The 27,052-nt window shown below is 36.5% G+C and overlaps 4 protein-coding genes and 1 long non-coding RNA gene across 5 annotated transcripts; 3 read left to right on the top strand and 2 right to left on the bottom strand.

Moving 5' to 3' along the window:
* The first annotated feature begins 65 nt into the window (after positions 1-65).
* LOC105213768 (uncharacterized) lies at positions 66-5,601 on the top strand. The gene is made up of 6 exons (XM_054231776.1): positions 66-343; positions 409-565; positions 636-1,179; positions 2,637-2,778; positions 2,840-2,996; positions 3,058-5,601. The coding sequence occupies exons 1-6, from the start codon at positions 205-207 to the stop codon at positions 3,473-3,475; spliced, it is 1,557 nt and encodes a 518-aa protein (XP_054087751.1). The 5' UTR covers positions 66-204; the 3' UTR covers positions 3,476-5,601.
* On the bottom strand, positions 1,332-2,310 carry LOC105213744 (histone H3.4-like). The gene is made up of 2 exons (XM_011186796.3): positions 2,157-2,310; positions 1,332-2,102 (listed from the first exon to the last, which is right to left on the bottom strand). The coding sequence occupies exon 2, from the start codon at positions 2,081-2,083 to the stop codon at positions 1,529-1,531; it is 555 nt and encodes a 184-aa protein (XP_011185098.1). The 5' UTR covers positions 2,084-2,102; positions 2,157-2,310; the 3' UTR covers positions 1,332-1,528.
* Positions 4,610-26,664, bottom strand: Dync1li2_0 (cytoplasmic dynein 1 light intermediate chain 1). Its single transcript, XM_011186795.3, has 6 exons — positions 25,488-26,664; positions 10,533-10,723; positions 8,052-8,452; positions 7,765-7,994; positions 7,582-7,693; positions 4,610-7,518 (listed from the first exon to the last, which is right to left on the bottom strand). Exons 1-6 carry the CDS (start codon positions 25,589-25,591, stop codon positions 7,072-7,074), a joined length of 1,485 nt encoding a protein of 494 aa, XP_011185097.1. The 5' UTR covers positions 25,592-26,664; the 3' UTR covers positions 4,610-7,071.
* On the top strand, positions 16,413-22,597 carry LOC114804174 (armadillo repeat-containing protein 2). Its single transcript, XM_029041342.2, has 9 exons — positions 16,413-16,907; positions 17,045-17,153; positions 17,262-17,560; positions 17,650-17,894; positions 18,339-18,476; positions 18,541-19,259; positions 19,354-19,537; positions 19,863-20,108; positions 20,168-22,597. The coding sequence occupies exons 1-9, from the start codon at positions 16,619-16,621 to the stop codon at positions 20,987-20,989; spliced, it is 3,051 nt and encodes a 1,016-aa protein (XP_028897175.2). The 5' UTR covers positions 16,413-16,618; the 3' UTR covers positions 20,990-22,597.
* Positions 24,397-26,266, top strand: LOC128922292 (uncharacterized). Its single transcript, XR_008471516.1, has 2 exons — positions 24,397-24,869; positions 24,924-26,266. It is a non-coding gene; the product is annotated as an uncharacterized LOC128922292 (long non-coding RNA).
* Positions 26,665-27,052: the final 388 nt, after the last annotated feature.

Genomic DNA, 27,052 nt, shown 5'->3' with positions numbered 1-27,052 from the left:
ACATATTTACAATCTTTCAAATCAATTCCCTTAATAGTGTGTGTATGTGTGTATATCGTACAGAAACATATGATTAGTAAAAAATAATGGCAACACTGTAAAATAAGCAGTCGTACCGTGACGTGAAAATAATTCACGCATAATGACACGCTACGGAAAAATTGTTGTTGTTCCACCGACTACGTTAATGATAAATAATAATAAATGAATATGGATAATGTAAAATTAATAAGCCTGGTGAAACAACACGAATATCTCTACAGCAAATATGATAAGGATTTTAAAAATTTAGAGAAGAAAAAGATAACTTGGCAGCGAATTGGTCGTGAGATGGGCACGAATGGTAAACAAACAGTTTTTAAAAGAATTTACTACAGAATTATACATATATTTTTTGTACTTCTCCAGAATCCCATTGCATACGTCGTTGGACAAATTTACGAGATAAATACACAAGGGAAAGTCGGAGAACGACAGCACTAATAAATAATGATATGACCACAACAAAAATATGGCATTTATTTGATGATATGGATTTTCTGAGGCCACATATAATACCTAGAGGGTAATGATCCGTAACTGAAAATTATAAATTATATGTATTACTTTCTAAATTCATTTTTTTCTCTCTTAAGAATTCGGCCGGAAGTGAATTTTGGACTGAAATCTTTTGAAGAGGCTAGTAATGGTGATGAAGAAAGATATATTGTTGCACGAGATGATACGGCCGACTGTGAATATGTTAATACAGAGCCATTTCAGTTTACAGGTTCACAGTCGCCAATGTCCGAGCAGCAGATGGAACATGAAGACGTTGAAATGTTTCTTCCGACTGACACACTTTCTTCAACACCTCAATCAAATAACCAAAGTACCAGCAAAACAAACAAACTGCATGATACTGATGTGAATTTGTCAAAATCTGCAATACAGAAAAAAAACAACAGAAAACGATATTTTCATTCCGATGCCGAGGCGGCGCCAAGTTCTGTTTTGAAAATGTTTAAACAAATATGTAGTGAAATAAAAACGCGCCACCGTAATCCCGCTGTGCAAGGCTTCGGGCAAATGATTGTGGAAACAATAAGTAGTATGTGTGAACGAAAACAAGCTTTAGCTATGCAAAAGGTTACTGAAATAGTAATGAATATAAAAATGGAGGAATCGGACAAAACGGAATAGATGTATATTAATAATATTTTTACAATAAATATAAGATATACCATTGTAAATAGTCAGTAAAATATAAGCTAAGAATCCTTCATTTAATTTCTAGTAATACATTTATAATGAACAATTTCAAATTTATCTGAATAATGAGACTCACTTGATTTTTCAATGTGTGTTAAATTATATTAACCATATTTTAAAATTGAGAAATCAAAAAACTAACAGGATTTTTAATAGCAGGAGAGTTTTATAACTTTCTTTAAAACTAATTTAACTTAACAAGTTTAAAAAAATTTAATTAAAAATATATATTCAGTTAAGTTACATTTCACTTCACTGCAATTTAGTAATATTTTATTTACCTTCCATTAGACCGAAGGAAATTAATAAGCTCCAGATCTTTAACCATCAATGTGACTCTGCGGGCATGCATAGCTAATAAATTCGCATCCTCCAATCGCCCTTCAACATAAGCTTCAGTGGCTGCCTGGAGCGCCTCAAATGCGGTTTGAGTTATATATCTAACATCCGTGTCTAAGCTCATCATAATTTCGCGTACAACACGAGAAAATGCTGCTCGCGGTATCATAAAATCTACACGAGCTGTTATCTTTTTATAATTGTGTATAAAGTTTTGTAACTGGGTTGCTTTCCTTTTGTGCTTCACCGGTTTAATGGTCTTACGCCGTTCTGCTCCAGTTTGCCTTGACTCCCCCAAACTTCGCGTACTTCTGACACTGGTCGAAGGTTGTGCTTGTGAAACGTTTCTTCGATAATGGCCGCTCTCCTCACCACTTCCCAAATCTTCATCCGATCCGCTAGTGGTATCTGTCTCGCCTAAATCTGCACCCTGTTTCCTTAGTGAACTCTTATTCATATATGATTTAGGTCCTGGTTTTTGAGGTGGTCGCATACTGTTCAAGAAGTTAGTCCTACTTCAATAGTAAAATCAATGAAAGCGCATTCAATTAATTTATAACACAAACCTTAATTATTCGCTAAAGTAGATAAAATATTTAAACAAATAAATACAACTGGAACTTCGCGCTTTACAAGCTGTCCAATTACGTACGCCACTTCGATAGCGTTGCCATTTCAATAAAATTTATAGGCTATTCAAATTACCTAATTTAATAATTAGCTTCAAATAAAAGTTTCTGCAACAGTTTCGTAAATTTATGTATGGTATTGTAAACATATATTTTGAAAAATGCTAAATAAAGCTGCTGTTATTTTAAATTTGTTTAAAGAAATTTGATATTTTACAAAATTAGACCAACTTTTCAGAGTTTCGTATAGCAAACGCAATAGCAACCCTGAACCTTAGTTATATCGTAAAGTGACATAAACATATTTTTCTACGCTCACAAAGTCACTGCACTAAGTTTCACTGCATTAAGTTCACTACATTAAGTATACTTAATATTATTTCAATAGTCGATTTAAAAAAAAAAAACTGTAAATAACAGTTAACAATGGATGATTTAAAACTCGTACAGCTAGTACGACAATATGGCTGCCTTTACGACAAAAGTAATAAAGATTTCAAATCCGTTTCCAAGAAAAAGGCTGCATGGCAACGCATAGCTCGTGAGATTGGAATGGACGGTATAGTATAGCTTTCCGATATCAATATGTAATGCAAATCTTAATAATATTATAAAATCAGAAAGGATGTGTTTACGCCGTTGGACGTATATGAGGGAGCGTTTTACAAAAGAAAACCGGCGTTTGACTGCACTTGCTAATAATGGTGTGACTACTCCAAACCTATGGCCACTATTCAATGAATTGACTTTTTTAAGGCAACACATAATACCACGAATGTAAGGAGTTCTACTTATTAAAATAAATGCTAAATTATATATAAATTATTTTATATATTAGAAACCGTCAGAAGTGGACATTTACGTCTGAAGGTAAGGTGGAGTATAATGCTGAAACTTCTATGGGCGAGCACGAAGACACTGAACTATATGAATGCGTCACGGAACCGTTTCAATTTAAAAGTTCCTCATCTTTCATGTCCGATCCGGAGACATTAGAAGAAGAGGTTGAAGTTTTCATACCTAATCATACGCGGCCATCATCAGCAATTAAAGCGCAGATACAAACACCAAAAACGCCCTATCATGAACAACAAAACAGCAATACGAAACACAATTATGAGTCTAATGCTGCTGTGCGAGGTTTCGGTCAAATGATTGTGGAAACCATATGTGGTATGAGTGAACGAAAACAAGCAATAGCTATGCAAAAAGTAACCGAACTGGTAATGAACATAAAACTGGAACCCGAAAGTTAAAAAACTGTGTTTTGTCATCAATTAATTAAATATTAATAAGTTTTAAAATATGTTTGTGAACATATGTATACAGCAATAAAATTATAATATGTAAAAATTATTTATAATTTAGCGCATATATAAATGCATGTAAACAAAATAATAAAATACATAGTTGTTTTAAATAAAGTTAATAATTATTTAAAAAAAAAACGTGTGACTATACCCCCAGCGTATAGCGATTAGCTATAAATATATAAACAGTGAAATCAAATTTAAAATCAATATATGTAATGCAAAAGAATAATAGTAGTAATGCCTAAATGTTGAACAAAACAACTATGAAAGAAAACACTTTTCTTTCGTTTAGTTTTTGTAGTTTTTTTCACTTTAATTGTTCTGCATAAATTTTTGTTTTGAAATGATTAGTACTTTTTATATTTATTTAACGTTGTTGTTGTTGGTTGTGTAGTAATTTTGTAGTTATTTGTATAATTTATTTAAGAACAAATAATCTGTTGTTTTTTTAAGACAATTTTGTTTTTTAGTTGATATTGAAGTTGTTTTTTTTGGACTGTTGAATTTTTTTTCACACTAAGCAGTGATGTAATATATAAATACAGACATTAAAAGGGGCATATAACTTGATTTACGCTTTGTCATTATTCACTATTCGATTTGTTATGCATATTTTTTTTTTGTCTTTATGCAAATAACCTTAGCAAAATCCTTGCGAATAGTGAATTATAACAAAGTAACAACAATATATACCCACATCTTAGTATTATATACCAATATACCAGCTAATACATGTATATACTGTCTTCGCATACAATTGCTGTATAACTATTCAATTTTTTTTTTACTTTAGTTCGATCTTTGCGTGCTGTTTTATTTTATACAATAAAAAAACATAAGCTTGTAATGCAGTTTTCCTTAAGGAAAAGTGAAACAAGCTACTGTCGCACTTCACGCTACACTGTGTTCATATATAAATAATTACTTATAGCTTTTAATTTTAGTTTAACACTAGTTCTGAGTTTTCGCAAACGAATTTAAATTAAAATTTAATAAAATAAGTTTATATATTTTTTCACTTTTGGGAAATTAAAAATATGTATTTAATAAAAAATGTTGACAGCAGTGGTTTTAAGGTTCATTTAAAATTTTTCAGTTCAAAAAGTTGCACTAATTAGTTATTTTTAACTTTATGCTATTATTTTTATTTTATCGTAATAAAAAAAGTGTGACAAATACCAAACATTTTACTGTATTTTTTTACTCTGTCTATACTGAGTGGCTCCAATTGCAAGAAAACAAAATACATAAGGGTTTAGTGTAAAACTTTAATTGCGCTTAGAACTTCGCAGGACACACGGCTTGCTAACTGTAATTTTGCTAAATTTATATATATATTTTGTATATATCATACTAATGTGTGATTTCGGTTAAAAAAAAAAAATGAAATGTTAGCCGTTGTGTGGTGAATAATACATTGTGTGGTGGATATTACATTGTGTGGTAGATTCAGTTATTACTATTGTTGTTATTACTATTATTTAATTTATTTTCTGAATTTTCTTTACTGGTAGTAACTACCTTTCAAAGTTTTTAAGATTTCGATGAAGTTCTAAACGCATATAAAGTTATTCCAACTATTGAATGGTCAAATATATCGAACGCCATAGCTGCCTAAACCGTTAATCGCACACAATAAAGATCGACTTGCCGTTTATAATAAATACGGTCTAAGTAACCGGAATGATCCAAATTTAAAACTGATGAATTATGTCCCTCAGCAGCATTGCCAAAAACTATTACAGACGCCGGTTTTGAGTTTACAACCAAATTAACCAAATAAAATACAATTGAACTCCCATAACTCAAACTGATATAATTCGAAGTTATCCATTAATCGAACTCTTGAATTAACAATAGAAGTCAAATTTAATACAAATTACCTTCCGTAACTCGATGTCGCTCTAACTCAAAGTTTATTTTTGTGGATTATGGTGATTCTAGTTAGGGAAGTTCAACTGTATTATAAATTCAAGTTTCTCGAAAACAATTTTTTTCAGTTTTTGTAATATCACGGCATTTCGATTTTATACATATGGAATCTAATAACCATAGGTTATTAATACAATTATAGAAGAATTTAAAATTTTTGAAGAAAAGTTTAAAACCCAATAGCTATAATATATTTATCGCTGCCGTTGGGGTATTTTGTGCGAAACTTGTGGTATTTACGGTACAACACTTGTGTTCGATTTGTCCGATATACAAGCAGCTTTTAGCACATATATTTATAGTTTTTCTTCTTATTTTTCAAACTATTTTTTTTTTTTTTAATAAACAAGCTAACCACTTCCAACGCTTGTTTTGGCCAATATCAATAGTTGTTTTACGCATTCATCGGTATTTTATTTGCTTCTTTTGCAGAATTTCCACATTTTACATAGTTAGATAGCGCTATTCTTTTTCATTTTCATTTTAATTATGCACAGTTTTAGAATTGAAATTATCGTGTTTTCTAAATTACATTTAATATTTATATATATATAAAATTACAGTATACTTTAAGCTTTGAGCAAAAATTATAAAAATTAGCATATAAAAAATAAAGAATGGCAATTTCGCCAATATTGCCAAGCTCTTATTTATAATTACGCTAATGCAAAATCGTTTTTTTTTTTTCTTCTTTATATACCTGGAACACAAACGCATGAGAACGTCTTCACAAAAAGAAAATAGCTTTGATAAAACACATGCAGACGCCGACAATGTCAAATCGCTGCCAGTAGGGTATAATTCATAAGGCATTCATTGTTCGCTTGAGCAGCGTATAAAAACGTCGCGTTTAAGCGCCAGACAAATGTTGAACCAGCGCCGACCCCAACAAAAAAAATCTTTGCTATTTCTATTATCTGCGCTTACTATTCACATTGCTGCCGTAATTAATATTAATCGGATTCAGCGCTTATGAAATCAATTGCAAATCGCATTTATTGCATTATTAAAAAAATAACATATATTTAAAATAATTACTATAAATCAGCAGCATGTTATTAGGAAACAACGAAATAATCAATACAGGCGTCGCACATGTGTAAACTTAGCCAGCCAGTGTTAGCAAGACGATAGTGAAAATATGTTTTCTTTTTATTTTTTTCTTTTTGTTTTAAGTTGTTGCGTTAAGTCTAATATGCTTTGCCTTCTTTTCTTCTTCTTGCTAGCTTTATTTTATGTATTTTTAGTTTGCTTTAAAATTGCAAATAATTTAAACTTCTACTTGAGAGTTTCTCATTACTTGAGAGAATTCTACTTTTCAATGAATCCGCTTAATTTCGCACTCGTTTATGTTAAGGGAGTATATGTGGGTTAGTTGTACACACACCCTTTTGGGATTACGTTTCATTACACACGTCATTTTTGCTTACATTCATATAAGTTTCACTCATTTCTATTTCACTTAAAAAAACTTTAGCTTGTTTTTGTTGCTCATTCGCCCCCCCCGAATCGTACAGAAGCGCACTGTGTGGTGTTGGTTGTTCTTATACTTGTGTCTTGCTAGTCGGTTCACAAAATCATACATCATAGAATCTTTTGCGCCTGGCTTAACACTCGCTTTGTGAATAATCCATTTCTTTTTTCGCACTTCTCGTCAGGCGATCCAGTTCGGCTGCGGCATCGGAACGCATCGCCAACTTATCAATGGCGCCATCAGTGCCATTGGTGCGTGGTGTACTGCTGGCGTTGGGCGCATTGGGCGGGGTGGCTGGTGTGGCGGGTGAACCGGATTTTTTATGCAACAACGAGTTGAAAAAGTTGGCGAGCACACCTTCATTGCCCGGTGTAGCTGGTGTTGGCTTCGCGTTGACCTTAATGGGTGAACCCTGGCCCCCGGAGCCGGGTGTGCGTGGTTGCAAGCCCTTATTGCCGCCTTGCGAGCGCAACGGTGAATCGCCGCGCATCTGACCGCCCTGCTTGAGGATCTCCTGCTGTCGCAACAAGAATGTCTGCTCGTCCTCTGTTTGCACTTCGATTTCACGATTTGCAACAGTCTAAAGTATTGTATATTTTTTATTGAAAAGCTATTAATTTTTAATTATGTAGTATTTGCTTACTTTTCGCGACTGCGGCGGCGAGATGATGTCTGTATAGTAGTCCTCTGCCTTGCACGATTGCATATTCTCATACAAAATACTTATTTTCTTCAAGCTATCCCAACCTGCAGGACTGTTTCGATGCAAACCAAATGAAATTTATTATAAAATTACAATTTTCTTTAAAATCGCATAGTTACATACATTAAAACCGCATCCTTCTCGACGAAAAGCGCAGGCGTTCGGAATGGTAAGCCGTAAATTCGATGTGTCAAATATTTATAGAGGAGATCACAGTTTTTGTCTTCTTTAACGCTTGTGTAAAAAAGTGATGTGCCATGCTGTAAGCAAAAGCGACGTATCCACTGCTGTATGAAATCAAAATGTTCATCTCGATAATCGTACTCCTTCTCCAGCGTTGTCATGTAGTCCGTCTACAGCAAAAAAACGAATTGTGTACTTCTTTCAGTTATTTATTTGGTTATGCTTACCTTTGTGACTACCACAACAATATCCAAGCCGAGATTTGTTGTTAACGCCCCCTCGGTAAGTGGCAGTAGATCGTCGTCATCTATCGAATTATTTCTCATCGTACGTTTCACTGGCGAACCCGGATCCAAGTCATCGCCCACCTCACAATAGGTTTGCCACGTAGTGATTAGCCGTTGTCGTGCTTCCTGCTTCTCCTGTGGTTCCAACTTCAGACTCTCAATGTGATCTGAGAGCACTTTAATCCAGTGATTCAATTGTTCCAGCCATGCCCATGGCTCGGTCATGGAGACTGTGAGTATGACGAGGGTATGTTCGAAGTTCGTTTCATTCAAAGCGTAACGCAGGAGATTTGTGTGTCCTGGATCGCCATCCAGAATCCAAACGCCTAATCGTGTTGTGTCTGATGCGCGAAGAAAGGTAAAAGTGATAATAGTGAATTTAAAACATAAATGTGTCGGGCGTCAAACTGAGCACTACCGTCCCAGTAGTGGTGAGCCTACGTTGCCTACAACCTGGATTTGTATATGTCCCAAACACTCTAACTTCAGTTGGATGGCCAAAACTATCCTCCTTATTGTCTATTTGTTTCCTGAGTCTGGTACATACCAGTATCCTTACTGTATCTCTGGAGAGTTTGATTATTTACTTGAAACCAATTATAGTTTTGCTTAACGCGGCCCGGTAATTTGCAGCCCAGTGCCTATCACTCATCGCTCTCTTTTATTTCGCGGAACTCCTCCTTAATGGTACGGGAATCCACTAGGAAGGAACGAGTTATGTCGTCCGACAACTCATTTCTTGCTAATTCCTTGTGTTCCGGTATCCAAAATTGAGGGATCCGTTTTCGATCTGAAGATTGATCTCACAAAGACACTTATTACACACCCGGACCAATTGCGTACACTTTTGCTTGAAAAATGCTCGTAAATATCACCATTGGCACAAAAAGCCGGGTTTATGAACACATTATGGCCACCATTTTCGAGCCTTCGATATAACCTTGAATGGTGATATCTCTGAAATGCAAGTTTAGAGTGGACTCATTCCAGTCTAATTTGCTTCTCAGAGTAATTGTGCATTTTTTTTTACTTTTCCAAAATCACTGTATATCGACATTGAGCAATAGCCTCAGTAATTGCAAAATAAGCAATTAAAGAGCTATATGTTATTTTTTGTAAAGTGACGAAAAGATTCTTCAATTTGAGAAAACTATAGTTCCCAACTTGAACTCAAATGCAATTCTCCAAATATTAGAGATAATTTGGAGCAAGCTGTTAGATAACAACTTGAGAACTATAAATTTTCCAAAAGAGTGGAGAAATATATACCCAATATTCGCTGGGCTCATATATTTTCAACCGTATTCCAACCCGATATTTTTTTAATATCTTTCGAGTTATTGATTTATTTTTCGAGTGAAGATAGACGCAAAAAGAGGTTATTTTTTCTTTCGGACCTCGAAAAAGCATTTATTATGCTTTGTTCATGCAATGTTTGCGATTTCATTGAATGCTACGCTTTTGGCTAATTACATTTATCAGTAAAGAGTCTCAAATCCTCTTTTCGTATTTTTTTTATTTTTTATAAAAACATAATACCGCATTTTGTTCAGTTATTTAGATATCTCTTTTACCATAAAAAATCGACCATTAAGTCAATCGGTCTAACTAAAATTGCTTTCGATATAACCTTTAATGGTGATATCTCTGAAATGCAAGTTTAGAGTGGACTCATTCCAGTCTAATTTGCTTCTCAGAGTAATTGTGCATTTTTTTTATACTTTTCCAAAATCACTGTATATCGATATTGAGCAATAGCCTCAGTAATTGCAAAATAAGCAATTAAAGACCTTGAACGGCACCTCATCTGAAGCGTTCTTCGCAAAAATGTTATGTTTTGTAAAGTGTCGAAGAGATTCTTCAATTTGGGACGGGTTCCAGCCAATTTTTCAAAAATTTAAAGCCATATAGGATTCGATGGTCATTGATTTCCTGAGCAATACATTCGAAAAATACAGTTTTGTGGAAAACAAAAGGAATTGATCAAGCTCGTAGCATCAATTTTCCCATTATATTGAGTTGATTCGACGAGCAGGCAAAACGTACAGACGAGCACTTAATGAACCTCTGACGAAAGCAAGCCCTAATTTTCTACGATATAGAACAGAAGTTTAGAGGAATGCACTGCGACCTGTGGTCTATTGTGCCCTCTCTACAACAACTCCATCAGTCCCAGAACTCTTATAAATTCAATAATGGTACTGAGTGACGGAGTCGATGTGTTCCTTAGTTGGGTTGCTGAGACCCAATAATTTACAACTGCTTCTGTGAAGTGCTACACATTCCTACATATTCTAAAAGCAGGTGTAGGGGAGTTTCAGCCTCCAAGTCACAGAAGCGACAAGTTTCTGATGAGACTACTATTACAGTAGAAGATTCTACGATATCTACGATGAATAAAAAATGCGTATACACACTTACCATCTCTGTACTCATCTTTAACATCGATGTACGCATACTCGAGGCCAGAACCTTTTTTCGGATCTTCGACACCTTGCAATTTCGCAATGAGAGTCGTTTTGCCGGTGGCATTATCGCCTAATACTAGTACTGATTTATTTGACGGAAGTTTTGTGCTGCCTTGTTTTTGTACTTCACTCAAAATTGCAGACCTGCAAGTAGAAGAAACAAAATAATTAATAAATGTTAAAAATGTACGCTATGGTAGAGAAATTTTAATATATTAGACTCGACATTTTATACTCTCGCAATTTATTTATTTAACTTTATTTATATTATATAATACACAATTTGACGCACATATTCGTCATATATATTGTATAAAGTCCATTGAAAGTTGGAAACCATAATATTAGGTTAGAAGCACCGAGGTCCTCGTGTTCGATATATGGGGCCTTAAAAATCTATGGTCCGATTTCGGCGATTTTTAGAATGGGGCTGCCACACTATTAACATAGTATTTGTGCAAAGTTCTGCATCGATATCTTCACTAGTACTTACTTTATATATTGTAAAGTAAACGAATCAGATCGTCTTCAAAGTTCTGGCATATAGGAAGTAGGCGTGGTTGTGAAGCGATTTGGCCTATTTTCACAACATATCATTGGGATGTAAGGAAACTATTACAAACCAAGTTTCATTGAAATCGGTCGAGTAGTTCCTGAGATATGGTTTTTGACCCATAAGTGGGCGACGCCACGCCCATTTTCCATTTTGTAAAAAAATCTGAGTGCAGCTTTCATCTGCCACTTCTTATGTGAAATTTAGTGTTTCTGACGTTTTCAGTTAATGAGTTAACCCACTTTTAGTAATTTTCAACCTAACTTTTGTATGGGAGGTGGGCGTGGTTATGATCCGATTTCGTTCATTTTTGGACTGTATTAGGAAGTGGCTAAAAAAAACGACTGCAGAAAGTTTGGTTTATATAGCTCTATTGGTTTGCGAGATATGTACAAGTACAACAGAAATAAGTGTGCCAAGTTTCATCAAGATATCTTAATTTTTACTCAAGTTACAGCTTGCACAGACGGACGGACGGACGGACGGACAGACAGACATTCGGATTTGAACTCCACTCTTCACCCTGATCACTTTGGTATATATAACCCTATATCTAACTCGTTTAGTTTTGGGTGTTACAAACAACCGTTATGTGAACAAAACTATAATACTCTCTTTAGCAACATTTGTTGCGAGAGTATAAATATAATATAAATATAATGTAAAAAATATAAATTGTAAAATAGAAAAAAAAAACATTTAATTAAATAGTAAAATGGAGATGAATCTGCAAATCGGGTGAACTGCTATAAATGTTGTATTTGTTATTCTTGGAACTGCTTAGGCATTTGTCATTTGTACTAACTATGATAATGATAACTAGATACCGGTTAATGTTTACAACTCATTTTGTACAATCGATCTAGTACAAATGCCAGTGATTGCTGAGCACCCACCCACCAGATATAGCAGCAGTTAGTATGCGTCGACATTGGAGCCATTAAGTCACACATGATGGCAAACGCGATGCAAGAGCAAACGGTAAATTTAGAAATGCAGTTGTTTAAAATACAAATATGTAATTTACACAAAAAACAAATAAACATATATATTTATATGTGTCACACAGCAATGGTCAACAACACCGAACACTTTGTAGCCAGCCAGCTGTCAAAGTAAGCGGCTAATTTGGAACTTGCATGTAGCTGCAACCGAGAAAAAATTGGAATCGCAGAAAAATGATTGTGTGGCTAATAAAATACTTGGATGTCGGTTAGCGATTACAAACTAAATAATTCAGCGTGTTTTTGTGGCAATTTTGAGCGAAACTATTTAATCGAGACAAATAAATAAAAATCCAATTAGGCTAATCGGCCAAAATGGAGTTAAAAACACAGCAATTACTAATGCTGCTCAGCTGCAGCTTGTAGCTAATTTTTCAATGAGTAAAAGTAGTTAAAACTCTATATATGTATGTTCGATGGCACTCATCCACACAACTTACTTAGTAGCCGCATCGCCAACGCAGAATTCTTCGAATAGTGAACGCTGTTTCGATCGCATGTTACACTTATGAGAAGGTGAACTCTTGCCACAAGCGCTGTTGCTGCTGCAGCAGTTGATTGCTTTCAATTTAATTATTATTACTCAATTCAATTAATGCAAATCGCAAATTGTCAATCATTTACTTAATTTCAATTATTATTTTCTACTTTATATGTATGTATGTACAATGATTCGCGACACAATACTTTTTTACACAATTTTTTTTTTGCTTTTCGGCTTTAGCACATAAAGAAAGAAGCATTTGCTTGTGTTTTGGCGTTGCTGCAATGTTGCCACTACTAAACTTTTCGACATGCAAATGGCAAAACAAAAGCCATGAAAATTTTATTTATCGCCTGTTTCAACGCGCAGTTTTACCACTTTCGAGGCGCATGCACTAATGCTGGTGTTCAAGTGTGGCGCCGCTTTGTACTATATTACTCACTTAGTGGCTCTACACACACACATATATATACATACACATAGCGGGAGCATATAGTTTAAAGCCTGCGCTGTGCCCACGTCCACCCACAACGGTAGTGCCATTTAGCTATTTGATATATGCGTTTAGTATATTATATTTCGAGTATTTTATGGTAACAAATGTTTTATTTCATTTCAATTGAATTCGTCGTCGTCTATTGATTTTTTGAAGGTGTTTCCTTGTAACTTAGGAGTAACACGAACATGTTGTTCCATTATACCGTACACTAACTCGTGTTGTTAGCGGCTTTCGTCAGTTCGGGCCAGTTTGGCGTCCACTACGAGGGTGTCCCAATAAATATTGGAGCAAATAATAAATAATAATATATGGTGCTGGCAAACGGAATACCGAGAACATAGGGATAGAGCTAGGTTAGGTTAGGACAAGGGGTAGTTCTCTGCAACTGCAGTGAGTCGTGGACAGCTTCGACTGTCCTTTGTGGCACCCAAACACTTCTAACGGACTCCTCATGATTCCACAAAGTGCTTAGACTCTATTACAAAGTTCTTAAGTACACAAATGTCGATTCCAGTCATTTCGCTGGGTTCGCCGAAAATGTGATTATCGAATTGTTTTAACTTTAGTCCAGCGTAGGCTGGACATTGAAGGAGGAATTGCTTGCATTATTTCTTCTCGACTTCTTTCAAGCAGCTTTGGCAACTAGCGTCTGACTTGATCCCTAATCTCACCGCAAATGTACCTGTATGAACAGCAATGATTGCGGAGCGATGAGCCTTTCTAAGTGACAGCAGCGGGAAAGATTCGCTCACAGGTGTAGTTTTTGTCCAGCAGGTGACAAATTGGACCACGGACTATCTAGTGCAATTGGACCACGGACTATCCACCCGCTTTGACTCCGACGTGAATGTTGCTAGGGTACAATCACTTGAAAGCTCTGCAATTTCCAGCGATTCCAGGGTGACCAGTTGCCCACGCAAGTCGAATTGGAAAGTAGTGCGAAGCTACTGATAGGGATGTTGGACACTCCCTAACTAACTTAGAGCGTACTGTTATCGAATCCAAGGCCAGTATTTGCCGCTCTGTTGACCTGTTTGAAGAAGACTTCACCTTGAAGCAGCATGTCTACTACGGTATGTCTTATTTCATTACTCAAGTATATATTTATCAACCCTCGTAAGGTAGAATGAAATGCACATATTGTGAAGAACAATTATTTTCAGTAAAAATCGCCACACCACTTGGAATTTTCAACTATTAAAATGAATGTTTTCAGTTAAAATCTAAAAGTACACTGATGAAGGAAATATAAACATACAATATATGGGAATTATAGGCAATTTGATTGAAAATTAGCAAAGAAGCCACGTCTAGATTCAACGAAATTCAATAATCGAGCATTAGAACCTTTAGACTTAGTAATGCGGTCAGTTTCTTCTGTAGTGGAAACCCAAAAACTTAATCACAGAAGAGGCTTACAACAGCAGAACAACAGAAAGGTCTAGATAAGATGTATATTAAGCCTGAGAAACAAATTATAGAATAATTCTTTAAACTATAGAAGATCTAAGGCTATAGAAGATTATTCAGCTAATGATTTTAGTACTATATTCCAGCAATAGATTACTTCCTACGAAGACATATGAAACAAGTAAGGAAAGGCTAAGTTCGGGTGCAACCGAACATTTTATACTCTCGCAATTTATTGAAGAAATTTTATTAATATAACATACAAATTAACCCATAAATCGTCATATATAGTATATGAGGGCTGAGATAATTCCTGAACCGATTTCATTCATTTTCATCAGCAAGGTACACTATATTCAAGACGATACGCTCACTTAATTTTGCTAAGATAGCTCACATATTAACCAATACATAATCGATATCTAGGGCATTGAAAAGTTATGATCCGTTTTCGACAATTTTTTCGCAAGTGAAGCCAGAGATGATATGCACTATTTGTGTAAAGTTTTATTCCGCTATCTTTATTGGTTCCTTATGTATATATTATAAAGTTAAGGAATAAGATGGAATTAAAAATTGAGTTATAAGGAAAGTAGTCGTGGTTGTAAACCGATTTTGCCCATTTTTTGTCCATGTTATCAGGGTGTCAAGAAAATATTATATACCGAATTTCATTCGAATCGGTCGAGTAGTTCCTGAGATATGGTTTTTGACCCATAAGTGGGCGATGCCACGCCCATTTTCCATTTTGTAAAAAAATCTGAGTACAGCTCCCTTCTGCTATTTCTTCTTCAAAATTTAGTGTTTCTGAAGTTTTTCGTTAGTTAGTTAACCCACTTTTAGTAATTTTCAACCTAACCTTTGTATGGGAGGTGGGCGTGGTTATTATCCGATTTCAACTATTTTCATGGTGTGTGGTGGGGTACATAGAAGAACCGACTGCAGAAAGTTTGGCTTTATTGGTTTGCGAGTTAAATACGTCAAGATATCTTAATTTTTACTCAAGTTACAACTTGCACAGACGGACAGACGGACAGACGGACGGACGGACAGACATCCGGATTTCAAATCTACTCGTCACCCTGATCACTTTGGTATAAATAACCCTATATCTAACTCGTTTAGTTTTGGGTGTTACAAACAACCGTTATGTGAACGAAACTATAATACTCTCTAGCAACTTTGTTGTTGCGAGAGTATAAAAATATAGGGTTTTATGATGGGATCGCCAATAGATGGCGATCCTCCCTATTTTCGCGTTATAATAGCGACATTTGTTGAACTATGTAATGCGTACTCATTCAGGATCGATCCATTCATTCTTAAGGGTAAAGCCGGGAGTTTTCGACGCGCTTCTTGTTATATAATCTCACAAATAATAATAATCTGTTGTTAGTGATAACATTGAACAACGAAAATACCGTTCCCACGACAGTCGGTTCTACCTAACCGGAACGGACCCCCAATTTTTATCTGCCAAGGACTGTGAATTCGGTAGCATTTCTTAAAATTATTTGGGGAATGCTTTATGCCGCTACAACAACAACAACAAACACACAAACAATAAATATTATATAGTAGTCTTGAAATAGACTACATTTATATCGCGCGACACTGTGAATTTTCACATATACACACAGGTAATTGGACATATTTACAACAACGGTTTTCTATTGTACGCACTAAGCACAATTGAAGCCGGGCAAAAGGAGCTACACACACACTCGCGCACATACAGCTAAGGGTAACCACAATGAGTACGTACATGCAACACCCGTTCGCGTTGGCATGGTGCACGAAAGCCCAAACGAAAAATATTTTTCACTACACCATCTATTATTACCACTAAGTTGCAGTTATTTTCAATTTAGCCGTAACACGGGCAGGATAACAACCAGCCATTTGGAATATTTTCCTGCCAATTTCTTGCAGTAAATGCGCAAAAAAGTGTCGCTCAAAAATATCAGTGTAGTGAAAAATAAATACGAAATCTGAAAATGAGTTTCGAAAAATGTGCGTTTAAGCGTTAGAAAAAAAACTGATTAACGGTATTAAAGTTGAAGTTTAGTGTGGATTTGAAATTTTTAGAATGATATTGCTCAAGAAGCGACGCTCACAAAGTGAAAGTCGAAAAGTGGAACATTCCCGCAAGTACGCACAAGCGCTCGATAATCGAGCGGAAGATAGATTGTTGCAACAACAGCAAATCATACAAAGTTTTGCATTTGGCGATACAACAACAACAAATAGTCTGGAAAGACGTAAAACATCAGCAGAAATGATAAGCGAAGCCAAGTCCATGCTGGCGGAGATCGCGACCAAAGCCGCGCATAACGGTAGTGATGGCAGCAACAACAATAACAGCAATCGCATAGGAAGTAAGTGTGAGCGCCCGAAAAATCTATAATGCGCGCAGCAGCGTAAATAGAAATAGAAATGAAAATTAATTTATTCCAATTATGTCCTTCACCACTTATCACTTGTATTTACTGTTATGCATGTGGATGTATTGTAGTTGGTGGCGTGCGAGTGGTCAGCACGCGTCGTCCCATCACGCCACGCGAAACTGGACGCGCGCTCTACGGCAAGGTCGCATTAGCCGGAAGACCGCCCAGCGCTTTTTCGTAAGTCCTCCCAACTCCACGCTTCTTTTCCGCATAATTTATTTACTTTTCCTTACAATTTCGTGTATTTCTTTGGTGTTTCGCTCTTCACCCGCCGCGACCGCTTAGTTTACGCTATTTACAAAACGAGAATCAACGACATGCGCCTATGACCCCTTCGCTGGAACCCATACCGGTACACCAACAGGAAGTCAATGAACCAAATGGAAATGACTTGGAAAAAGAAGTAGAAGCACAACAAGCTACACGACGCACTTCGAGGCGTTCGAATTCGTGGGACGCACGTTGTGATATGACTGAAGGGAGTATTGGTGGCGGTGGCGTGGCTAAAGGTGGCACGAGTGGTCAAGCGAAACAATTGCCCAGAAAGTTGCCAGCTTTGGAGATTCGTGGTGTAGCGTTAGAAGGTGAGTGTGTGGTGTGCGTCAAATGTGTTAATTTAGGCGACTATTTGATACTCATGGTTACACTTTACGTTTATTTATATTTCCTACAGCGAAGCAACGCACCGATGCCGTCACGAATAGGGAACGCTTCAAAACGGCGCAGGGTAGCAGTGAGAATAGCTCACTGGATATGAGTGGCTCTAATACGGCGATCAATATTTTGAGTTCACGCAAATTTCAGCAACGTAATTGTCATTTGCTGGCGCAATCACCCACTGAGAAGCTTATAGGCTTGCTGAAGGAGCACGCCGGTCTCAAGGAATGTAGCGAGGAGACTGCAAATCATATTAATTCGGTATGTTTGCAAACAATTTATTCAATTAAGGGTTGTAATTGATGATTGTGCTTTTTTGAATGCGCCGAAATGTAGGCAACATTTTTATATTGACTTATTAAGCATATCTTTAGGCCGCAAGCATTTCATAAAGAAATGAGTCATATTAATAGAATTTGACAATTTTCATGCCATCTTTAGTTTCTTGCAAACGTAATATTGATAGAGAGGTAGATAATTGGTCCGCAATTGTCCTCTATGAAGACTCCAAAAACTAGGTTTATCATAATTCAAAACTTTTTTACAAGTAGCTTAGATTAAAAGGTTACTTATGGAGATCACTCCAATGAAGTCTTAATAAATTCGTCCCATTAAAAAACTGACCAAAGACAGATCCTTATAGAAGTCCTTTCATTATTAATTAATCTTTACAAGCAAACTAATTTCTCGAATGTCTTACTACAGATACTTGCCGAACTCTACATGCGTGTGCGTAAAAATGAGAAGCACTACAAGCGCGGTTTCATATTGGGCGGACTTTATGGTTTGGTGGAGTGCGCCTCACCTAAAATACTGCTAGGAGTCGCACGCGTGGTACTTGCGGTAAGTTTTAAAGCTTACAGATTCCGTTACAACCCTTTATACTATTTATTATGGAACTTTATAGCTACGCGTCACTGGTAGCAATTTGACTGGTGCCTGCAAACTCATTTTTAAAGTGGCACGCAATGAGCTGAATGATCAACTTTTCCACGACAACGACCTGCTCGACTTGCTAATCGACGGTTTGGGACGCGCTAGTCCGTTAGACGATCCCGAGGCTTGTATTTACGGCTATGGTTCTATACGTTTTCTCACCACCAGCACCGGACAGGAGCGCGGCGCTGAAGTGTTGATGCCCAGCAAAGACACAAATCGTAATTGGACAGAGTGTTGGGAATTGCCACGCAAACCTGCTACGGCACCGGCACCCGGCACCGACACAAAACAGGCGCTGGAACAATCGCAGCAGGATCGTTATCAGAAATTAAGCAAACAGAATACGCTGGTCGAACGTCTGGCACGCCACGGCGCTGTCGAGTTGATGGTCTTGCATTTACAAATACTGAATGAAGCAGGTGCCACACAAAAACTCACTGGTCCACCATTGCATTCGTTGTATCAGTTGTCTGCCGCATTGCGTGCTCTATCCGATGTGCGTCAGACGACGCATTCCTTCGAGAAGGATTTGAATGCAACGGGCAGCAATGAATTGCTAGTACAGGATGCAGGCATTGGGCAACAGCAGAGCATACAATTGGAATTGGCGTGTCCCCATTTGGTGCGTGCCGCGGAGGTGGCCACTGGCGAGCTGGAGGTGCAAGCGAACATTGTGCGCACACTGAGGTGAGTTGGGCGAATGTGGGTGGGACTTGGGGAATGGTGTAAAAGAAAATATTCAGTTCATTAAATTAATCGGTCTTTTTTTTGTATTTTGCAGTGTGCTATCCGAGGACAGCGACTGTTGTCATGTTTTGGTCAACTACACAGCGCGCATTGGCATGCTGTTGGGTCCGTGTTGTGAGATCTTTGATAATGCCTCTGAAAAATTGCTATCACTATTCAGTCGATTGGGCTATATACTTGGCAATATAATGGCCAAATACGATAATGCTCGGGTGCAGGTGAGTTCACACAGAAATTATGACTAAAAGCTTTTGGGGTTGGAAGCACTTAGACTCGTTGAAATCAGATGGGCAGTAAAGGGAGCATGAGAAATGAGTTGTAATGGGTTAAACTTCCACTTTTTATATCATCGCTCCGAAATGTAGGCTATATTTTGTGATTATTGCGCCGAAAGGTAGGCAATAGTAATGAAAAAATAATGATAATGCAGTTCTTAGAAGAAACTTATTAGTGATAAGAAAGGAACTTCGTTTATTGAGCTTGCTCCAACACCTTATACCTTCAAACATCACTTAATAAAATTATATTATTTTTACCCCACAGTTCTACCACAACGACGTGGCCATGCAGTATTTGCTACGCGTACTGGAACTGTACTCAAAAGAGCCGCTGACACTGCACAACTCACTCGGCGACACCGTGATCGATGTGCTCGTCAAAATGATACGCGTCGTCGCAAATATGAGCGTCAACACCGAGGTGGGCATTGGTTTGGGCAATATGCATAATCTGGGTGTTATAATGTTGAATCTACTGAACGCCATCACGCATATGAAGGCCATACAATTGGTAAGTGGCAAGACCGCAACAATAATTTTTACTAAATTCTGCACTTCTTACATTCACAGAAGAGCGATCTGCAGGAATTGTTGCATGCAACATTAGGCGCGCTGCACAATCTGTGCTTCTATCAGGAGCAGAACAGCACACCGGCACAAGTGTTGGCCGCCAAGGGTTCATTGCAGTGTGTGCTCGGCGACTTGGCCACGGCACTCTACTATGCGCTGAAGACATGTCGCGACGATGCATCACAGGTGGAGACGGCGCGCGTTTTGGGCAATTTGACACGCAACGACAAGGCACGTCGCTACTTCTGCCGCAACGGCGGACTAGCTTTGGTCGTGAAACAACTGTCCGCTGGCGTTGCCAGTCAGGCATACGATTTCAAGGCCTGTGCCATTGGCGTGCTCGTTAACTTGTTGGGCGATGCGGAGAATCGTGCGCCATTCATGCAACACAAAGGCGCCGAATTGCTATACACACTGCTCGGTGCCGCATTGCAAGAGGAGGATTGGTTTTTGGCTACGATCATTTGTCAAGCGTTGTGGAATCTGCTAATCGACGCCAACAATGTGGCGGACGTGTGTCAGGAGCAAGTGTTGGATGATGTTTGTGATTTGTTGGTCGACTATTTGGATGAGGAACGCTTGTTTGAGCACAGCACACGACCGGATGTGGTTTGGGAGGGCTTTGCAGTGGTCGCCACCGACTTATTGGAGCGCATACAGGCGAGCTACGACAAGCAGGAACAAGAGGAGGCCGAAGCAGAGAAGCAAAAACAGCAACAACAACAACAAAACGCCAATGTGAGAAGTGATAAGAAGCATGGCGGAGTGGAGGATGATATTAATGAAGACGAAGATGATGATGTTTACATTGAAGAAATGTGAGCTTGCTAGAGCCAAGAGATAAATGTGTGAAGCAGTAAATGTATGTATGATTAAACGATAAGCTTTTGAGCCACATCAAAATGAAAGAAATAAATAAATGAGAGAATTTAAACAAAAACGTGAAAATCAAAACAAAAAATCCCACTAATTGTTGTTATTGTTCTGAATTCTGTGTGAAAATGGAGCAGCGGACTGTCTAAAGCACACGCTTACAATACAATGAATGGCATTGCCACTATTTGTACTCACGCGCACTCACACATCGTCAGTGCGTCCGCCTACTTTCTCCCCCGAACACTTTTGTCGGCTGACTGGCTGGCTGGCAATGCATGCGGCAATCGGGCTCGCCAATAGCGATGACGACATCGACCACTTTATAACTAACATTTATCACAGTTTACCATTTCCTACGCTCTTTTAGTGTTAGTTTTTATTAAACGTTGTTTTCAAATAACTGCCGAGCAACTGGTCACAATGCATGGTCGATTTGTGCTCGATGGAATGGTCAAATAGCCACTTATAAGAGCGGTATTTCAATATTTCCGTCAAACCAAACTACTGTGCTAAAAAAATATGACAAAAATTGAAAAGGAAACAAGCACACAAAAGAGTTTGAAAGCAGAATGACAACAAAAACAAAACAAAAAGTAAGGTGTACCACGCACATACACTCATATAAAATCTAGTAAAAAAAAATCAACACCAAACTTCTTGCTGTGACAACAACAACAACAACAGAGCGTGTCTTAAAATTTTCAAAAAATTCGTACATAACTGAGCATCGCCGACAAGTCGTACTTGAGTGTGGAGATACAATTCCATTTGTGTTTTTGTTTTTGTTTTTGTACATTCATTTATTTCATTCTTTTTGTTTCTTACAACCGCATCGGCGAATTGAAAACGCAAACCGAATTTTAATTTGCCAACCCAACCAAAAATGAGTGCTGCGCCGCCACCTCTAGTATCGCCATACCAACAATGCGCCTCTTGGCCCATACAAATATGTATGGATATACACATGTGTGTATATGCAAGAAATGTACGTTTGTAAATGTGTTTGTGGTATCATCTCGTTTTGGTTATCGACGACGTCGAACGGCGCTCAGTCAGTCAGCGACTAAACGCAAAATTGTTATGGGTTTCGAAGGTAGCAAGCAGTGTATGAATCATCGACGCTCCTAGTTATGATTACGGCCGAGAGTTTGCAAATGAAATTTAATATTGTACATTAGAAATGTGTTAAATAAAATTATAACGCGCAATGTTTAGTTGCGGCTTTTTGGCGATATTTTTGTTTTAAATGTGAACTCAAGTAGAGGCCTAAACTTTAATATACATAAATATAACATAAATATAAAAATTTGAATTTCTTGCAAGAAAATTAAAAAAAAAAATTTAGAAAAAAATTGCCTTTACTATAGCTTAGTCATTTGTATTTATATATATGTATGTATGTATGTATAAACGATTTTCAAATTTCAATAACCGACTTTCAATAAGCTTTTAATAAATATCTAGCAATAATATAATACGTTCATTTGTAAATATTTTGCCTTTCAAAGCAATGATGTCATTTCAAGTAAAACTGAATAAATTAATACATAAATATACTGGAAATAAATTCATTATATATTTCTTAATACAGTGGAACTTCCATAACTCGGGGAACCTCCCATTCTCGGTTTAAAAAAATCGATTTTTTTTTTATTGAATTCGAACCTATACTAGAATGTTCATTTAAAATTTCAAGTGAAAATTTCAAAAACTCTTGCAGATATAGCCGATTGAAGATTGAACGAAGGTAGGTTTTATACCCAAGAATTTGCTTCTCAAAGCTTTAAACGTGTTTTTCTCGAAACAGTGTTTTTACAACTGGCGCATGAAGTCACTCAAAACCTATTAAACCAATCGGTTCCAAATTTTAATACGTTATTCTATATAGTAGCTATGGTATGAACTAGGATAAATCAAATCGGTGAAGATCTTCTTTACTTTTCAACTTGTTTTTTGGCTGAAAAAGAGGCGATTTTCAAACAAAAATTGCAAAGGTCCGCCATTCTGTTAATGTTTGTGCGAAATTAATAATTCTATTTCATACCAGAGCCAAACATGTATTCTTTCTAATCCCGCTGGAATTTTTGGTTTCAGATGTTCCAGTGAGTGGAAATCACATGTCGAAAAGAAGCGCTTTTCTTTGATCACAAAAAAAAATTATGTAAAATTTTTTCTTCTTTTTTAAGTCTTCAAATAAATGTATGCAAAGTTACAACCATAAAAAATAATTTATGTTCATTAACTAGCCCATTGAAAATCGTCTAAATTTGAAATCGAGAATGGGAGGCCCCTTAACTCGAAGTTCTCCATAACTCGAACTCTTGAATTAGCAATAGAAGTCAAGTTTCATACAAATTTTCTTCCATAAATCGAACTTTTCGATCAGAGTATAATACAAAATTTAAACTTTTACTATCGAGACAGAATTTCAAAAGAGTTCCTATATCGTATTGAGGCGAACAAAAATATAATATTACATTTATGGATTGCATAAATCGTTTTGACAAATTGTATGTTTTAATGAAAATTCTATAACACGAAGTCTCTCTAACTCGTCTCTAACTGGTGATTCCGAGTTAGAGAAGTTCCACTGTATATATAATTATTAAGATATCGACAATAACGTAACAAATAAAGAACAATATTTTTCACAGCTTTAAACTAGTGGAGCCAAACGAAATGGTTAAAGACTCCGTATATTATCTTGATAACAATATTTAACGCATTCGCCGATTAGACAGGTGCTACAGCAACAGCAACTAGCGAATTGCAATTTCAGCGAATGATAGTAGTGATGGTCAAAAAATGAAAATACAACAAAAAAAAACGCAACTTTTCGCAAAATTAAATGTCTATGCACACATATGAATGTATATTTGTGTTATAGCAACTATAATCAGTAGTGAATTATCACTGATAACGAATTCATAAAAAATACGAACTTAGCGCTAGTGTTAACAGACAATTTTGGCTAACGTACCGGCACCGACAAATTGGTTCATGGCAAAAAAAATAATTGTTGCGCTTTTACTTTGCAAAAATTTCAGTCACAAGAAAGCAAAAAAATAAAAAAAAAACAAAAAGTAAATGAAAACATTGAGAGAGTGACAACAACGTCGGCAGCGACGGCATTGAGTGGCATTGGCACTGCAAAGATGCTAAAATGTTCACGCGCCTTTGAACGTATGTAGACAAAAAAACATGTGAAACAAATAATAAATTTTTAAACTATGAATATATGTATGTCTGTACGTAAATAGTATTAGTGTGCTATAAATCTACACAAGCATATGTGTATGCTATTTGCATTTGCAATTTTTCGCTTTCCTAATCTGCGAGTTAATCAGCAAGCAGCAAGCAACAAGCGCGTTTGGAAGTCAGTTAGTTAGCGAATTGTCTGCTCAAAAGAGTGGGAGCAGTAGAAATCCATGAAAAAATGACACGAATACAAAACTCAGCAATGCGAGAGCGCAGAGCTAAAGCTTAGCTATTTTAATGGGCTACTGACAGACTGTAAGCATCAAGGAGAGTAATCATCAGATGCACTATTTTGCCAAAGTATAGGATATAAGATGTAGAAATGCGAGTAAAGAAGGCAGAATTTGTAAGTGGGAGGGCGGAAAATACATATATAATTGGACAGGAAGATAGAAAACGAGGGTGTTGAATCCTAGAGCGATAATATAATTTTGTTGGCATCCGAACTGTGAAGCGCATAAAAGTGCTCTGCGAATGACACATATGCGGAGCATTAGTAATGTTATGAAAGGTGAAATTTGCGAAGCAGACGGGTGTGAGTTTCAAGCTCAGGTGACACACACACTTGGTAAATTCATAGCTTTGTGTTGAGAATAATTAAAAATAGCAAATCTGCTTATAGCCAAAGGCGCGTTTGAATGCTTGCGAGCGGTTTTGTCGCCGATACATGTCGGGTATACATGTATAATATGTAATTTCCTTTAATAGAATGACGTCGGCTGTAGTACACGCGTGTGTGGTATTGACAAAAATCTAGATGCGGTTAGCAGGGGAGATGTAAAACAAAATGTTGTCATTAACAAATTTATTGCAGAAACAAGTGTGCGCACTACACAATTGTAGTTTTGAATTATTTTTGCTGTGAATATGTAGCTAATGCTAAAAACAAAACAAAATGAATATAAAATATTAATATACAATATATTCAACACTGGCAGTTTCAGCACATTTTGTTATGGAAATTATGGAATCATTTAAAAAAGTACCAAGACGTTAAAACAGAAAAATTTACATTTAATTGAGCTTATAACTAACTACTGATTCATAATTGTATACGCCCACACATGGTCCTTTGTGTTTTGGACTTGTGCGATTCATTGCTTTAAGCTACACACTTTGTCTCATAGTCTTTACTCCACCCAATAAATGGTTTAGTTCTTTTTATATACATGTACATATTTCTTACCATAAATTCTCTTCTGCTGCAGTAGATGCATCCTTTTTCTTCGCTGTGAAAGATGATGTCAGCGCATTGGTGCCATTTACAGGCAAACCCATGTCGAGCGCCATATCGGATTTGACAAACTAATCCTCACAGCAACAGCTGCTTTATTTGCGACTTTATACGCTTATTTACTCTTGAAGTATGTTGTGTTAAGAAAAAAGTGAGTATATAGCTGAGTAATGCAGGATAAGGTTGATTATGTACAGAAACACACAGAAATATGACAATTCTTCAATTTTTTGTCAGCTGTTTCGAACTGCGAAAATTTTCACACAAGAACAAGTCACGAATTTTAACTAGTGTACTAACGTTATTTTAACGTTGGCAGCGACAATCCAGTTGACGAATTTTATGTGTAATCGGTATGAGTATTCCGCTGTTTCCGGGGCGGTGTTTTAGGGCACAGGTAATAATACTACAGTATGTAAAACGCGTTAAAGTTTGGCGAAAAGTGCCGTGTTAAATAACCACAAATACCAGCAATAGAAGCAGCAAGATGTGTAGAAGAGTTGATCAGTTGGATTAAACGATTACTTTGTTATACTCGTTTCTCGATTATCGTTTGTTAAAATATATATAATTTCTGCACTAATGTTTCCTTTTTATTACGAAGTAAGTTCCTACATCAGTGCCGGGCCTTGTTTCTGGAAGAGCTTATCCACTTTTTTTCTTCAATTGTTTTACCAACTGTCAATTTTTTCTTTTGTACTCTCCCACTCTCACTGCTTCCACTTCCAACTTCTACTTTTTCGCTTTGCTTTTCGACTTGTTCACTTTTTTGAATTGTGCTTTTCGCATATGTGACGACGACTTGTCTTTTGCTTTTCTATGTAGTTTCAAGTCCAATTGGAATTTTCTTCGCCGTTTTCTGTACTGCTGCTGCTCCTACACTTCTCACTTTTTCCACACCGTAGCAATAAGGAAACTTTATTTCGTTTCACGCGCACTATTATTTTAGCCTCAGATAATAATTTATTCACTTATTAACGTCTTTATTACAATATTCAATAGCGAAATTGTATAAAACTTTTCTTTGTGAGTCTCTACGCACGATGAGTAAAACTTCTTTCCACCTCTTCGATCATCGACGAAGAAAACCAACGAACAAAACGAATTTGCGTTGCAAATCGTCAGTGCACATTGAGTGTTGCCACATGCTTTCATGAAATTGAGAGACGAGAAGAAATAATGCCCAATATTTCGAATGAGAGGAATTCCGGCGTATTGGAGTTATTATAGAAAACATCATGTCATAGCAATTTATATAAAAAATATAATCAATAAAAATATTTTTTTTTTAATTTAGGAAGTAGGAGATATGTTTATTGTATATTATTTTATATATAATTGAATTTGTAAAACTATTGATGTTTATTTCATTATTTATAAATAATATATATTTTTATTTGTTTATTAAAAACATATATTGGTGTTTTACCATACAACAATTTGAACTAAAATCGAAATACCGATTAGATTTAAATTTGAAGACAATAAACAAATGCTTTGGCTGCATGCATTACTAT

The sequence above is a fragment of the Zeugodacus cucurbitae genome, chromosome 5, assembly GCF_028554725.1.
Source record: "Zeugodacus cucurbitae isolate PBARC_wt_2022May chromosome 5, idZeuCucr1.2, whole genome shotgun sequence".
Classification (NCBI taxonomy): domain Eukaryota; kingdom Metazoa; phylum Arthropoda; class Insecta; order Diptera; family Tephritidae; genus Zeugodacus; species Zeugodacus cucurbitae.
The sequence above is the reverse complement of the archived record's forward strand: the minus strand, read 5'-3'. Positions and strand labels throughout refer to the sequence as shown.

Bases quoted from the DNA above. Each gene is read 5' to 3' on its own strand.
- LOC105213768 (XM_054231776.1), top strand. From the start codon at position 205: ATGAATATGGATAATGTAAAATTAATAAGCCTGGTGAAACAACACGAA. The intron at 1,180-2,636 runs TAGATGTATATT...AACTGTAAATAA, and splicing joins AGGAATCGGACAAAACGGAA to CAGTTAACAATGGATGATTT. The intron at 2,779-2,839 runs GTATAGTATAGC...TTATAAAATCAG, and splicing joins TCGTGAGATTGGAATGGACG to AAAGGATGTGTTTACGCCGT.
- LOC114804174 (XM_029041342.2), top strand. From the start codon at position 16,619: ATGATATTGCTCAAGAAGCGACGCTCACAAAGTGAAAGTCGAAAAGTG. The intron at 17,154-17,261 runs GTAAGTCCTCCC...GCGACCGCTTAG, and splicing joins AGACCGCCCAGCGCTTTTTC to TTTACGCTATTTACAAAACG. The intron at 19,260-19,353 runs GTGAGTTGGGCG...TGTATTTTGCAG, and splicing joins AACATTGTGCGCACACTGAG to TGTGCTATCCGAGGACAGCG.
- LOC105213744 (XM_011186796.3), bottom strand. From the start codon at position 2,083: ATGCGACCACCTCAAAAACCAGGACCTAAATCATATATGAATAAGAGT.
- Dync1li2_0 (XM_011186795.3), bottom strand. From the start codon at position 25,591: ATGGCGCTCGACATGGGTTTGCCTGTAAATGGCACCAATGCGCTGACA. The intron at 8,453-10,532 runs GTAAGTGTGTAT...TTCGCGCATCAG, and splicing joins TAAAGATGAGTACAGAGATG to ACACAACACGATTAGGCGTT. The intron at 7,995-8,051 runs GTAAGCATAACC...TTTTTGCTGTAG, and splicing joins TTGTTGTGGTAGTCACAAAG to ACGGACTACATGACAACGCT.